The following is a 14,276-nucleotide window of genomic DNA, read 5'->3' on the forward strand; positions in this document are numbered from 1 at the left end:
ATAGAATCTCTCACCTGGGCCTAAGCCAATAAGTACTCATAAGAGGAGGAAAGTACAACTATATATTAGCCAATACATATTCGACATTGGATTAAACAAGAGATGCGCCAATCAGAGTCTACGATGCTGACGTTTGATTGGCTTATCCCAGGTGATAGATTTTATCACCTGGACTAAAAGTGATTAAAAATACGCCATTTCTGATCACAGTAATAGTACCTCTAAACAGTAAGTTGAAGTTCTGGGGGATAGAATCTCTCACCTGGACGAAACCATACTATAATCAAGTCTGCCCTAACCGTATAGGACGGGAAGTCAAACGCAAGTCAAGTATACTAGTAGATAAGAATAATCAAGTCTATTCTTATGTCCGGATATGATGTAATTCCATAAATAGTTCTGAAATTGTACAGTTTCAATTAAATATATTTTCAAGTTTGTATAGTTGATTTTTATTTTTCATGTTTCTGTTTTTGGATTTCGCAAGGCAGGTCACCTTGCGAAATAGGTCTAGACTTCAGTAACATGACAACTTGCCTGCTAAACTAATATGGTTATCCCTCATTCCACCATCAGTCCGTGTCGGTGCCGCACACCGACCTTCCTGCTGGAGTGACCATTTGGTTGCGCGGGCGGGTGGCCACCAGAGCCGCCACGGCATTGCGACCCAACCGAGCGCACAACATAATGTTAGCTGTAAGGGGAGAACCACATTGGAAATAGTCGGAGTGAACTCATCAATGCACAATTCTCTGGAGCAGCATCACACAAAGCTCTACAAAATTCAAGCGTCCAAACAGTTCAAAATTGTACTCCGGAGTAACCTCTTCTGTCAATATAACCAATCGTGTGAACTCATCTGTCCCGAAATAAATCAAACAATGACATTTTCAAGGGTTGGACCGGCATATCTCGTCAAAAACAGGAGATTTCCGAATCAATAGGTATACATACATTCATGAAGAGAATTTTGAAAGGAATCCGAATTCACTGGCATAATTTTCATAAATTTATACCTGGCAGCATTGATAATGTACTATTTTAAACAGGTTTATACGAATATACTTCACTATCTGTAAAGTAAGTGGTAAAGTATGTTTCAATAGTAACTGTATAAAATAATAACGTAAATGACATTGTTTGATTTACAGTTATTTCGGACAGAAGTAAGGTGTGATGGACTCTGATTGGATTTTACAAATGTTAAAAAGGAGGAAGGTGGCTCACCTTGCGAATTCCATTAACAAGTCACTTTAGAAGTACTATTAGTACACCATTTCTCGTTTAAGTTCAGGATATTTCTGGTATATTTCGTCCGCCGCACAACTGATTCACGCCATGTTCGTTACTCGGAGTATGTTCCCCGAACATTCGATATAACGTAACGAGGCAATTTATGGACACCTTTTTTTTTTTTGTCAAAGATAGCTCGAAAATATGTTGCAAATGTTGCAAATTTTACCTATTTTTTTATCATTTTATATCCCCATAAAGCTTAGGGTGTGATTGATCGAATGGAACTTGTTTCATCAAGTTTAAGGAGGTATTACAGCAGTTAGGTGGCTTTGAAGTTTTGATTGTTCATTGGATGAGATGCGCCAATTTATGGACAGGGTACATTATACTTAATTTGACTATAATAAAAGTTCGTTCGATTCGAAGTTTTCCAATGGAAAAAAATATAAGATGCCACAGTATATATAAGAAATCAAAGGATATAGAATTTAAACTTGACTCACAGTCAATTACAATTCCACCATTTCGACCACGTCATCCGGAATGAGCCGCAATGTCAACGCCCTGACCACCAAGTAGGCTCAGAAATGGTACGGCGTCATCAGGATCATCACCGTCACTACAGCTATCTTGTGTGGATTGCAATGTCGTGGTGGCTCTGGTGGACCAACGCGGTGGAGGAAGAGGTCTTGGTAGCACCCATCGCCAACTGCTAAAACAGCCACTTCAGCACTTGCGATGGGTGCAATCAAGACGTCTTGCGCCACCGCCCGCGCAACCACGTGATCACACCGGCAGGGAGATGTACGGTACCGACACGGGCTGGATGGTGGAATGAGGAATGACCAATTTCATTGGGTTAGTAGGCAAGTGGTAAATTGAGACCTGGTAGAATTGACCGAGTCCTGAATACCACATCACATGATCTTGCTCTCATACACAGCCTACACATATTATCTAAATGCTCCTTGCATCAACAGCCATCACAGGAGTAGAATATATCGCAACAAGGCGTGATGAGGCATGGAGCTGTGTATGCGGCTACTCAACCCGTCGATCCTGGGCTGTCCCGCCCTCCACCAAGTCGATGCGATGATCAACCAACCGTTTGGTCCGACCTTGGAATCGGAACGTGTGCGCGCCAAGCTGCTGCGGTACCTCCGTCACATATTGGACCAGGGCCAGTGCTCGTATTCGATCACGCCATCGGGGTCGTACCCACCTGCCTTGCGAATTCCAAAAACGGACAGACACATGAAAAATAAAAATCAAGAATACAAACTTGAAGATATATTTAATTGAAACTATACAAAAAAAGAAATATAATTTATACTGTTTTAAAATCATACAATTTCAAAATTATTTATGGAATTCGCAAGGTGGTTCACCATGCGCAGCATACAAAATTGCCTATTTCACCTTGCTTTTTCTGTTTAATGACTTGTTAATGGAATTCGCAAGGTGAGCCACCTTGCTCCTTTTTAATATTCAATCCGATTCCATCACACCTTGCTTCTTACACACGATTGGCTATAATACTGGCAGAAGAGGTTTCAATGTTGAAGTGTTTGAATTTTGTAGAGCTTTGTGTGATGCTGCTCAAGAGAATTGTGCACTGATGTGTTCACTCCGACTATATCCAATGTGGTTCTTCCCTTACAGCTAACATTATGGTTCTTCCCTTACAGCTAACATTATGTTGTGGCCTCGGTTGGGTCGCAATGCCGTGACGGCTCTGGTGGGCTAATGCGGTGGCGCAAGACGTCTGGTACAGTAGGAACCCATCGCAAGTGTTGAAGTGGCGGCTTCAGCACATGCGATGGGTGCCACCAAGACGTCTTGCGCCACCGGCCCGCGCAACCACGTGACTACTCCAGTAGGGAGGTGTACGGCACCGACTCGGACTGATGGTGGAATGAGGGATGTCCACATTCTTTGGTTTAACAGGCAAGTGGTAATGCTACTGAAGTCTAGACCTGTTCAAATTGACCGAGTCCGGGATACCACATCGCATGATCTTGCTCTCATACGCAGCCTACATAATTATCTCAATGCTCCTTGCATCAACCGCCATCACAGGAGTAGAATATATCGCAACAGGGCGTAATGAATCTACACACCGATTTTCGTGATTTCACGACATCTGATTGGACAAATTGGACAATTTTGAATTCGCAAGGTGACCTGCCTTGCGAATTCCAAAAAGAGACAGACACATGAAAAATAAAAATCATCACTACAAACTTGAAGATATATTTAATTGAATCTGTACAATTTCAGAAGTATTTATGGAATTCGCAAGGTGGTTCACCTTGCGCAGCATACAAAATTGCCTATTTCACCTTGCTTTTTCTGGTTAATGGAACATCATTTGAAATATATTGAACAGCGTGTGAAATATACACCCTGGGGGGTGACATATACCGGACATTAGTCGAAATATAATGCAACGAAGTAGGGTCTGGACGAAATATATCGAATTTTCGGCGAACATAACGCATAATTACTTGAATCAGTTGTGCACCGGACGAAATATACCTGAAATAACCTGAACTTAAACGAAAAATGGTGTACTGTAGTATTAATACTAAGTTACTCCGAGTACGTAGTACTGCTACTGTACGTCTCACCTAATTTCCTGGATAAAAGGGAAATTATCTTTATGCGTAACTTTGAATAGGAAGTACTCGGAGTAGTTCAAGTATTATATATAGTAGTAGTAGACGTTTAAAATAATATAAGGCCCAATTGAAGATAAAACAACCCTTTGAGAATTGTGTAAATCGAATATTATACTTTGGGAATTATTAAAAATGACAACATCAATGCGTGAAGATCCCTCTCGACGCTTTATTAATTAATGTTATTACTCCCGATCATCACAACACTCTAAATATACTTTTGTCAGGGTTTATGGGGTGGTTGTTAACTACAGTACATAGTTATGGACTCAATCGAGTGCGTCTTTACACCGTCAACGTTGGATTTCATTTCCGTCGCTGTCCCGCACCAAAGGAGTCCTCATCGTCCTCGTCAGCTTCTTCGCTCTCGCTGGACGACGACGCGCTCTTTTCTACATCGTCGTCTTCCCCTTCAACATCGCTCAGGGCGTCGCTGCTGTCGCTGGATTCGGCCGAGTCGTCGTCGTCGCTGTCGTATTTTCGCGCTTTGGCCTTGGCTTTGCCCTTTTGGCCCCCCAAAACTCGCCCAAAGCATTTGGAGAGCACGGTTTTCATGCGCTTGGCTTCGGTAAACACCAACGTCCCCGGCTGATTGTACGTCATAGCATTGTCCACCACAAGCATGTAGTCATCCTGCGTTCAAACCCCGTGAGTCAACAAGAAGATCAGGGAAGAGAAACAATGTCAACGTACGTAATACGCCGACAGCGACGGATACTGCGGAATCTTGGCTTTCATGGTGGCAAAGTCCATGGGCTGGGGGATTATGGCAGAGTACCCTGGGGCAATGTCGTCTGTGACAGGGTGGGCAAAGATCAAGTACGCGTCTTCGGCTTGGGCGTGGGTGTGCACTTGGATCAGGCATTCGACGAGTTTGCCTTTGGCCACAGCTTGTTGAAACGCTTCTCGTTGGGCAACGGGCAGCCGCATGGTTTGCATCAGACGTTGGTCCCGTTCCGCAGTGCTGCGTTTGCTGGCGTTGTGGTGGGTTTCCAACGCGCGCTTTAGGGGGCGGTGGCGAGCTGGAGGTTGAATGTTGTGGTTTGTGGCGGTGGTGGCCACCGCAGCCGGCAACTCGACGCGCCCAGCCTCGACCACGGGCTCGTCGTCGTATGTCAGGTCTGGCAGCCACGCATGCGACGGAAACAACTGATGCAGCAGCGTCATTGTATTGGTGAGCACACTGCGCGCGTTTTGAGCAATGAGGCTGCTCTCGACGTTGTACGTTTCGCAGTTGCGCACCATGAGCTTGACGTCGGCGAGCAAGGCGTCGACGTGTCGATAATAACTCGACTCGACGCGCTGGCAGATCAAACTCAAGTCCATCGGGTTTGCGATCGTAATGTGGTAGTCCGGCGTCGACGTCGGCACGGGCTCGTTGAACCCCGCGGCCACCGACAGTTGCCGGATGGACATGAGTCCTTGCAGCAGCGCCGGCCGTTCCGGAATCGTCGGCGGGGCAAAGTGGGTCTGATCCGACTCGAGCTCCCACGGACTCACTCGACACGGCGTGTCCTCGTTCTCCCACTGTACGACGATGCATTCCCACGGAGACATGACAGCCGGATCCAATGGCGACAGGTCCAGGATCCTGCCCGTGTCCATTTGCGTGGCTTGGATCATACCGTGTTCGTCCATCGTATGGTACGCCATCTGCACGGTCGCGCCCACCGCCCACCGCGGCAGTTGGAACCCGCTGAGGTACTTTTGCTCGAGCAAGAGAAACTCGGCGCATTCGGATGGCTGATGTTGCAGGTGAAAGCGCCACTTGGGTCGAGTCTCGGCCTCGTCCTGGACAAACGACCTGTTGACAGGCACAAACGAACCGAAAGCCAACACGTCACAGTGTTGCTCGTCTTGAAAATACACGTCGGGCAATCCCGTGACCTCGAGGACCAACTGCATGACGATGCGGTTCTGCTGGGGGTACAGTTCTACTCGAGGGAAATCAAACTGAATGTCCACGACGTGGCACTGCAGCACGGCAAACGGCCGGGGCAGGCGCCTGAACGCAGCTTGGAACTTGGATGGAAAGCTCCGTAGAAACACGGCATGGCCTTGCGGGCAATACACGAGCGTGTCGCCAACTTGGGGAATGAGTGCCAACTCGTGCGAGACAACACTTTGCTGGCAGTACAGACGGTCGTACTGGTGCCCCATCCGCCGGATAAAACTCTCGGGCGAGATCGACGACGGATGGTGGTTGTGGGACGCGGCCGACTTGGCGGCGTGGGTTTTGCAGAAGTACTGGACGTGGTCCACGTTGTAGCCTTGCACCATCCCACAGGGCAAGTGAATCGTCACCTTGCACGACTCGGTGTTGCATCCGATGGTCGCGCCCTTTTGGCCACAGTGGAAGCACTTGAGCAGTCGTCCGCGGCGCAATTCCTTGGCCACGTTGTACCACGATCCGTCGTGGAAGAAGCTCAGCGGGGAGCTGATGGCGCACTGGTCGTGCACAAACACGCGCTGGGCTCCGTTGACGAGTGCAAAGTCCCCCATGAGCGCTCCGGGCAGGGCGAACATGCCGCCCTGGTCGCCGCGACCGCAAAACCCACACACAATCGACGACTTTTGCGCAAACATTTGAGAGTACGGCTTGGTCTCGTCAAACTTGTCGCGCAAGTTGCCCGACACGGTGACGCCTTCGGAGGACTCGACGACCAAGTAGTCGTTTTCGCGATAATCGTCCACGGCACCACCAGCAGGAGCAGCATCATTCTCGTCCGACGGGAGTGGCGATGGTTCCGATGGGTCGTCTTTGGTTTCTTCGACTACATTCGCTTGAGCCCGGGCGACAAGTCGGCGGCGTCTCCTTGTGGGTGGTCGAACGTCGTCTTCATCTTCGCTTTGACGAGCTCGTCGCTGGCTGCGCAGGGCACGCGAGTCTGAGTGATTGGTTGGCATGTAAGATACAAGTCAAAACAGACACGAACGAGGTACTACCACTTCCGTTCAACACGACGTCGCCGTCCAACTCGTCCTCGCTGCCAGCGTCGTCATCCTCGTCCATGTCTTCGTCCTACAAGAGCTGTTTTTACAACTCCATGAGGTACGCACAACGTCGCAAACCTCGTCGTCGTCGTCGTCTTCCACCTGAGCTGCCTCGTTCACTTGAAAATCCTCGTCGTCGTCTTCGCTGGACGGCAACACGTCGTTCAACACGGACGTGTCGCGGTCAGTCGGGTCCTCTGCCGGTCTTTGTTGGCGGCGGCGACGGAGCTCGGACGCCTTGACCGCGTCACCGTTCAACCGATACGCGTGCACGGGGGCTGTTGCCCGATGATGAACTAGCGGCTTGGCCGGTTGTTCGTCGACGAAATTCGCGTCCACAAACGGCTCGGTTGCGTCTTGGTCCACGATACTGTTGAAGTATGGGGTGCTAATCGTGTGCTTTCGACGGAGGTCGACGTTGGTCTGGTACTCGCGAGGGCTTAGCGGCTGCATGAGATGCAGCGGTTGGTGGGGATACACGTTGCGCCCCATGTCCATGAGCACCGAGCGAGGGAGTAACTGCGGTTGGACTTGGGTTTCGCGGTCCACCACATTCAAATGGATGTCGAGATCGATGGGCGCGTAGTCGTTGGAAAAGTACTGCTCCGTGGGGGTGCCTTGGAAAGCGTCGCCCGGTCCCGTGCCGAACAGCATGAGCCGACCCGCGCGATCTGTGGCCGCGAACTCGTCACCGGAGGGAGAGAAGCTCACGTCCAGGATCGCACAGCCGTCCGTGTTGATGGGCGACTCCCAGTTTTGGAACGAGCGCAAGATGCGGCCGACTTGAATGTCCCAAATGACAATGCGGCCGTCGTATCCCGCCGTGAGCAAGATACGCGCGTCCGTGGGATGGCTGTCCATGGCAAACACGGCGTTCGCGTGACCGAGGGTCTCATGCGACAGCGTCCGGATGGGTTTGCATGCGACGGGGTCCCACACGCGGAGGGCCTGGCACCACTTGCCCGTCACTTCGGGTTTGCGGCTGTGCAAGGTCACGAGCGTGGAATCGTCCGACGTCCAAATCAGTTGGTCCGTTGACAGCTCGGACGACGTGCGGCGAGTCGCCAGCAGCATCTCGGGGCCGTGCAAGATTGTGTGGCTGACTTTGCCAAACTTCTTGGACCATTTCCACAACCGCGAAGTGCCTAGAAAATATAACGTTTCAATCATATGTGGAACGGTGGTGACACTGTTGTTTTGTGCGTACCATCCTTCATGGATGCCGTGGCGATAGCGTCCCCGCGTCTGTTGAACAAGAGCGTCGTGATGGATTGCGTGTGGCCGTTCATGACGGCAATCGGGTTGGACACGACAACGCTGTTGGCCCAGTGCGGATTCGCGGCACCAGGGACGTCCGGGGCTGCCACCACACGTTGCTGGACAACAAAGTTGGCCGTGGACACTTGAACCTGGTGCGGGATCGAGTTGACGACTGCGTCCACTTCGTCGACCGTCGTCGCCTCTGGAACATCAGGGGGAGTGGATTCCGCTATAAACTCTTCAATGCTCCATACACGCCCCATGCCGTCTTGGCTGCCCGTCGCCACAAAGTCGCCTCGGGGACTGGTCGACACACAACAACAACAGGACTATTAGACCCCCGCGCACTGCACCAAAAGTTGAGTGTGCGTACCTGAAGGCGAGCGACACGACTTTACTCGATCGGTTCAGTCGCGCGGCGTTGGTGTGGTTGAGCACGACGAATGGTTTGATGTTCCGGCAGTACGCTTGTTGTTTGAAGAGGCGCTGGACAGTCTCTGTCTTCGACTCCGACCCGCCCGACGACGGACCGGCGACGACGGCAGGAAGGCGAAACATGCAGCACGTGCCGTCATCCGACGCGCTCACGACGACATTTTGCACCGGATGAAACCGACTCGTGTTGACGTCGCTAAGAAATAACAACATGTCAGTCGTGAAACCACCAAGCATGGACCAACATCTCGGGTCGATGAGGTACCTTGTGTGGCCGACCAAGACGGCGATCGAAAAACCCGTCGAGATCTCCCACACTCTGGCCGTCTTGTCGTCGGACGAGGTCACGAGCAGTCCGTTGGACGGATGCACGTCCATGTCAGTGATGTTGCCCACGTGCCCATGCAGCGTGTACAGCAGCTCCCCAGTGAGCGCCGACCAGATCTTGACGAGGCGGTCATCCGCCCCCGTGATGATGTACTTGCCAGTCTTGTCATACGTGACGCAAAACACGGGAATTTGCAAGTGCCCGCTCAACGACTTGAGTTTGCGATAGCGACTGTAGACAAACTTGGGCGGCGTCGACTGCAATGGATGCAGCGACCGAGGATGGGGGTAATGATGGGACTGGCCCACGACGCTTCGTTGGCGCAAGTGGCGAAAGTAGTTGGTCGTGGGGGTGACAGTGGTAATCGCATGCGTTAAGCCCCATGCCTCCACTCGGCGCCACACCGACCGACTTGTGTGCATGTCGCGGTCGAGTTGAGTTTTCAAGTCCACCAACTGCTTCGCCCCTCGATGCTCCGCCACAAGGTCCACTTCGTCCGGCTCAGACATGTGTCGCTTGCGGAGGTTGATTTTCTCCAGCAACAACGTGATGTTGTGGACTTTGCGCTCGTTCGTTCGTATGTTGCGCCACAAATGGATCAGCGTGTCCAAGGCACTGCGGCGTTCTTCGCTCGTGGATGCCTCCACTTCTTGGCGACGCATCAACCCGTCAGCTTTTCCAGCTGTGCTGCGACGCAGAAGCGACACGAGCTGGGTTGCAGGGAGGTTGCGGTGACGTAGATGCACGTCCGCGTAGGTCGCACGTCGTTCGTCTCCTTGCCAATTCACTGCCGTACGCAAAAGTCCCAAAGCATGCAGCTCCTCTTCCAGCACAGAAGCCGCTCTGGAGCATGGCGTCGCTCGTCGGAGAAAGTCTGCCACAAGAAAGTACACGTCGCTCAAGTCCTCGTGTCCTGATGTCGATTCAGCTGCGCCACGTGTGAACGTCAATGTTGTCGTGTCCACTGCATGCTGCTCCATGGCCATGGATTGATGACCTGCCTTCGGTGTACCAGCCATCAAGCTTCTCCCACGAGCATTGCCATTAAGAGGGAGTTGTGGCGCCGCATTCCGCCGCTCCGAGTCTGCGGCAGGTTCATTCATTCTCCAATCGAAATCTACCAAACTACGGCCGACAGTACTTCGACTGGTATTTCTCGGTATACAAACTTTCATATAGCGATATGTGCGGTTCAAAATATCGACTCTGATTGGCCGAAAGTGGCGCCGAAACCCAAAAAGCGCGGGGAGGGAACTTCGAAGTACCATGTTACCACCGCATCTGTGGTATGGAGGTGGATGCCGACGACGGTCGAGAGGGGGCAGGTTCCAGAAGAAGAACCAATGCAAACCCCGTCTATCGAATCTCAGGATAACATACGAAGGATGCATCCTTTCAATGGAGCGGCATGGTCCATGTGGGCACGTTCAGTTGAACGTTCGCATCCTTCAGTGATTTTTGGCGCCAATGAAGTTGAAGTTTGCTGGCGTTCATAAACCCAAAATGTACAGCGCAAACGATATCTTGAAGGGGAATATACGTATAATCGCACAATGACCCTGGACTGGGAATTCAAGGTTTGTTTACCAGTACAGTAGAGTTGATTATATCGCTCAATTTAGATTGTCCAATACAGGTCGAAATAGCAATATCTTCCTGTCACCATACAGTGTCCTTACTGTTTCCTTACTGCTCGTCCATGAATTATCGCTCGAAATAGTGTTTTCTGTGGTCAATTTTGGTCTCGTTTTTGGCCAATCAAACGTAATTGGTATAATAACCTTCGTTGATTCGTCAAAGATAACCAATCAAGTGTCGACAGCTTGACTTTATGCACAACCTTTTTGAAGAAAACACTGAAACTGTCATCTCTTACCTTTGATATTTTGACACCAAAACGAGCTTTTCTCGCCGTTGGCACTTTTCAACTCCTCCAAGATGGACGAAATCTTGCAGGCGACGTACTTCACGAGCATGATCGCGAGTAAGACGAACGCAGCACTCTCGGCCGACAGTCGCGCTGCCATCGACGACATCCAATCGTACTGCCATGAGCTCAAGTGCTGCAAGCGTCCCACCAAGTTTGTCAAATGCTTGAAGGACCTGTTCTTGTTCGAGATGTTGTTGGGTCTCCTCGACAGCCTCTTGCTCGAACCATCCGTTCCTGTCGTGGCCTCGGCACCGCCCGAGATCACCAAGGCTCCAAATCGAATGGTCCAGCGGAAAACTGCCGACGGACAAAACCTGTGGAAACCATTCTACTTGGATGACGAGCCCGGACGACGACCTCCAACGTCAACCCCGTCAAGCAAGACGTTGCCAAAATCGTGCCACACGGAGCTTGCCACCCAAGTGTTGCAGCTGTGGTTGGCGCTTGTTCAAGCGTGCACGACGTTGAGTGTACCGGCAGTGTACTTTGACGACATCAAGCATCACATCCTGCACCCGCGCTTCTCCCTCATCTTTGAACGGTGGCTTTACAACCCAACGGCAGCCCATGTGTCGCTCCATGTGGACCTCTGCGCCGCCCTCGTCGCGATCATCGTGTACCTGCACAACCATCCGTTCTTCGACGCGTCGTGCTTTCTCCAAGCGGTCACAGCCAACAAGACAATTCCCATTCGAACGTGCTTGAGCTCGTTCTTCGAGGTCGTGTCTTCGTTCCCGCCGCACCACACCATCCACAAGACGTTTGCAAACTCATGCTGCCTCGAGATCAAGTTTGTTCGGCCCGACGACCTCCAGCCCACACCCGCCCCCATTGGCACGTACCAGCAAACGATGGACGCGCTCAAGTTTGGCTCGTACGCGTTCGATGAGTCGTACTTTAAGACTGTGACGTCGAAACCGCCTTCCAATCGAGTCGTCGTCCCTGGCGCCATGCGCCGCTTGAACCAAGAGCTGGCCGCGTTGCCGGACAACCTGCCGTTGCATGAAGGCTCGATGATCGCCTTGCGCGTAGACGAAGAGCACCCGCACAAGCTGTCGGTGCTCATCACCGGGCCCAGCAAGACGCCGTACGACTCGGGGTGCTTCCACTTCCTCCTCGTCGTGCCGGACACGTACCCGCAAGCCCCTCCAACCGTCAAGTTCATGACTACTGGCGGCGGATCCGTCCGATTCAGTCCAAACTTGTACAATTGCGGCAAAGTATGTCTGTCGCTGCTGGGCACGTGGACTGGCGACCCGTGGAACCCGGTCACGTCGACGATATTGCAAGTGCTCGTGTCAATCCAAGGTGCGATTCTCGGCGCCGAGCTGCCATACTACAACGAACCTGGTCGGGAGCGGCAGTGGAGCGGCGCGGTCGCCCAACTTCCGCGTGATGTCCGCGTCAACGAGAACGGCGGCCTTGAGCCGCTTCGCCTGGCCACCGTCCGGTTCGCGTGGACAATGGCGATGAAGCAGCCGGCGCTGGGCTTTGAGTCTCTCGTGCTCGAACACTTTTGGCTCAAACGGCATTATGTGCTGGGAACGATGAAGCTGTGGCTCGAAGAAGCGCGCGCGTCCGACACCCCCAACTATTACGACGACATGTGCCGCCGTGTCGGCGAGTGTTTGGACGAGCTCACGCCCCTGGTCGAAGTGCGCGCCACCAAATTGGAACTGGCCATGTACCACGAAGCGACGGCGCCACTCAAAGCGCGGTTCCCCGTCGTGTTGTGTTGAGCTTTTTTGAATAAATAATATTACATGATTGCATACCTTTATACCGTCTCGGTCGGATTCGATAGGGCCAAAGCTTGGGTGATGACCACAAGCTTGATTATTCCCCTTCCCCATAGTAGAACGTGGCAGCAAAGGTTGGTATGACACAGGTCATCTACCAAGTATCGACTTTTGACCATTCAAACTCAAACATGATTTGGACGCCAAGTTTGAAGGATCCAGACAGGGGAGTATTGAATGCACTCATGTACATCTTCAAAGGGCAAGGTGACCATGTGTGTGTGTGTAGTTTGTAATTAGCACCACTGTTCAGCCAAGTTCATGGTACGACTAGTGAGGCTCCTCCATGTTAGTTGTTCAAATGACGTTAACGTATGCCTCGTACGAGAGATTACTCGCTTAACGCATGGTGCCATATGGGGGATAAACTGGACTCGTTTACTCTTGGTGGTGCAATTTACACTTGACCAGTACTACTAGTACCAGATCGTACTTCGTTTGCATCGTGGGGGAAATGCCGTTCGTACGTACACAGCTGAAACACGTTTTGGGCCAGCACCGCGTGGGCGTGGGCCGGCCCAACTACGTCAAGCGACACCACCCCTTTGCTCATCACGGACACGTCTCCCCGACGTGGTTGGTCTTCCAACTCGAGGAGGTTCATGTGGTACACGTGGGGACGGCCGAGGCCGATCGCGGCCTTGTCGCAAACGACGCGCGCAAAGTAGAACGCCGACCCAGTGTGAAACCGATGGAGCAGTACGACGCGAGGCTGCTCCGCCATAGTCACTTCAAACAGAACGGTGTCGAGGTCCACAAGTCGAACCAGCTACAAAGAAGTCGTGTTGATAACACAGCGTGTGGTGGCATATTACACGAGCCGAGGTGACGGTCTTGCCCATTTTCGAGATGGCCTGCACGTTGGCGTACATGGTCCACATCTGGAGCCACAGGTCGACCGCTGGCGCCGCAATGTGGCGGCACACTTTGGTCGACTTGTACTGCACGCTTGACTTGGTGGCGGCGGTCGCGGACTTCCACCCGTCAGTGCTGTCGCTCGAAGTGTTGGCCACCGATGGGAACGAACGATAGTCGGACGACGTCAACAACGTCGACTTGAGCTCGTCCAGATGCGACTGAATGAACTGGTCGTCGTAGAGCAAGGATGGCATGTCCGTCAGACGAGGCTGCAGCGATAGTGTGAGTCGGATGCAACTGGTATGGAATACGTGTACCATCATACGAAGCAACGACTCGTTCATGGCGGCGCGACGACGCAGCGCGTCTAAGAGGAGGTTGTTTTGGTGCAAATAGAACTGAGTGGACGCCGCAAGTCTGTCCAAACGAGCATCCCATTTGTCCAACGAGCTCGACGCTACATGGGCATTGTACACGGATTCTAAGAACGCCACTTGCTCTTGGAGATCTTGCATGACCCTCTAGTGCACATCATTCCGTGATCCTGTCGATCTTTACAGCTAGCCACTTACATTATTCATGGCTCGGTGTCGGCGCATGCTATTGCGCACGATTTCCCGCCGCTTTGTCAGTGCCGTCACCTCGGCCATCGCCAACTTGACCGACGGAGTTGTGTCCGTGAAATGCAACTGTGATTGACACCAAATGTCATCAGACAACACGTTAAATCGAAAGTAGTAAGCGTTTTACGTATA

General features: G+C 51.8%; 3 protein-coding genes across 4 annotated transcripts; 1 reads left to right on the top strand and 2 right to left on the bottom strand.

The window, feature by feature from the left end:
- Positions 1-4,066: 4,066 nt before the first annotated feature.
- H257_13465 (hypothetical protein) lies at positions 4,067-10,055 on the bottom strand. The gene is made up of 7 exons (XM_009840981.1): positions 8,872-10,055; positions 8,545-8,802; positions 8,119-8,474; positions 6,990-8,056; positions 6,864-6,939; positions 4,611-6,805; positions 4,067-4,550 (listed from the first exon to the last, which is right to left on the bottom strand). Exons 1-7 carry the CDS (start codon positions 10,035-10,037, stop codon positions 4,224-4,226), a joined length of 5,445 nt encoding a protein of 1,814 aa, XP_009839283.1. The 5' UTR covers positions 10,038-10,055; the 3' UTR covers positions 4,067-4,223.
- Positions 10,056-10,838: 783 nt separating this feature from the next.
- On the top strand, positions 10,839-12,641 carry H257_13466 (hypothetical protein). The gene has a single exon (XM_009840982.1). It carries the CDS (start codon positions 10,873-10,875, stop codon positions 12,601-12,603), a length of 1,731 nt encoding a protein of 576 aa, XP_009839284.1. The 5' UTR covers positions 10,839-10,872; the 3' UTR covers positions 12,604-12,641.
- Positions 12,642-12,936: 295 nt separating this feature from the next.
- On the bottom strand, positions 12,937-14,202 carry H257_13467. Of its 2 annotated transcripts, XM_009840983.1 has the most exons (4): positions 14,094-14,202; positions 13,839-14,042; positions 13,479-13,790; positions 12,937-13,432 (listed from the first exon to the last, which is right to left on the bottom strand). In XM_009840983.1, exons 1-4 carry the CDS (start codon positions 14,169-14,171, stop codon positions 13,061-13,063), a joined length of 966 nt encoding a protein of 321 aa, XP_009839285.1. In that variant the 5' UTR covers positions 14,172-14,202; the 3' UTR covers positions 12,937-13,060. The 2 variants fall into 2 exon arrangements, with proteins under 2 accessions (XP_009839285.1, XP_009839286.1); XM_009840984.1 differs by having other exon boundaries at positions 12,937-13,790.
- Positions 14,203-14,276: the final 74 nt, after the last annotated feature.

This window comes from Aphanomyces astaci (genome assembly GCF_000520075.1).
Source record: "Aphanomyces astaci strain APO3 unplaced genomic scaffold supercont1.49, whole genome shotgun sequence".
Lineage (NCBI taxonomy): Eukaryota > Oomycota > Saprolegniomycetes > Saprolegniales > Verrucalvaceae > Aphanomyces > Aphanomyces astaci.

What these genes read in the sequence shown, in the direction of transcription:
- H257_13465 (XM_009840981.1), bottom strand. Translation starts at nt 10,037, where the DNA reads ATGAATGAACCTGCCGCAGACTCGGAGCGGCGGAATGCGGCGCCACAA. An exon ending in GTCGTGTCGCTCGCCTTCAG is followed by an intron (nt 8,475 to 8,544) that starts GTACGCACACTC and finishes TGTGTCGACCAG; the next exon opens with TCCCCGAGGCGACTTTGTGG. An exon ending in CGTCGCTGTCGGCGTATTAC is followed by an intron (nt 4,551 to 4,610) that starts GTACGTTGACAT and finishes GTTTGAACGCAG; the next exon opens with GATGACTACATGCTTGTGGT.
- H257_13466 (XM_009840982.1), top strand. Translation starts at nt 10,873, where the DNA reads ATGGACGAAATCTTGCAGGCGACGTACTTCACGAGCATGATCGCGAGT.
- H257_13467 (XM_009840983.1), bottom strand. Translation starts at nt 14,171, where the DNA reads ATGGCCGAGGTGACGGCACTGACAAAGCGGCGGGAAATCGTGCGCAAT. An exon ending in AGTCGTTGCTTCGTATGATG is followed by an intron (nt 13,791 to 13,838) that starts GTACACGTATTC and finishes CTATCGCTGCAG; the next exon opens with CCTCGTCTGACGGACATGCC. An exon ending in AGACCGTCACCTCGGCTCGT is followed by an intron (nt 13,433 to 13,478) that starts GTAATATGCCAC and finishes ACTTCTTTGTAG; the next exon opens with CTGGTTCGACTTGTGGACCT.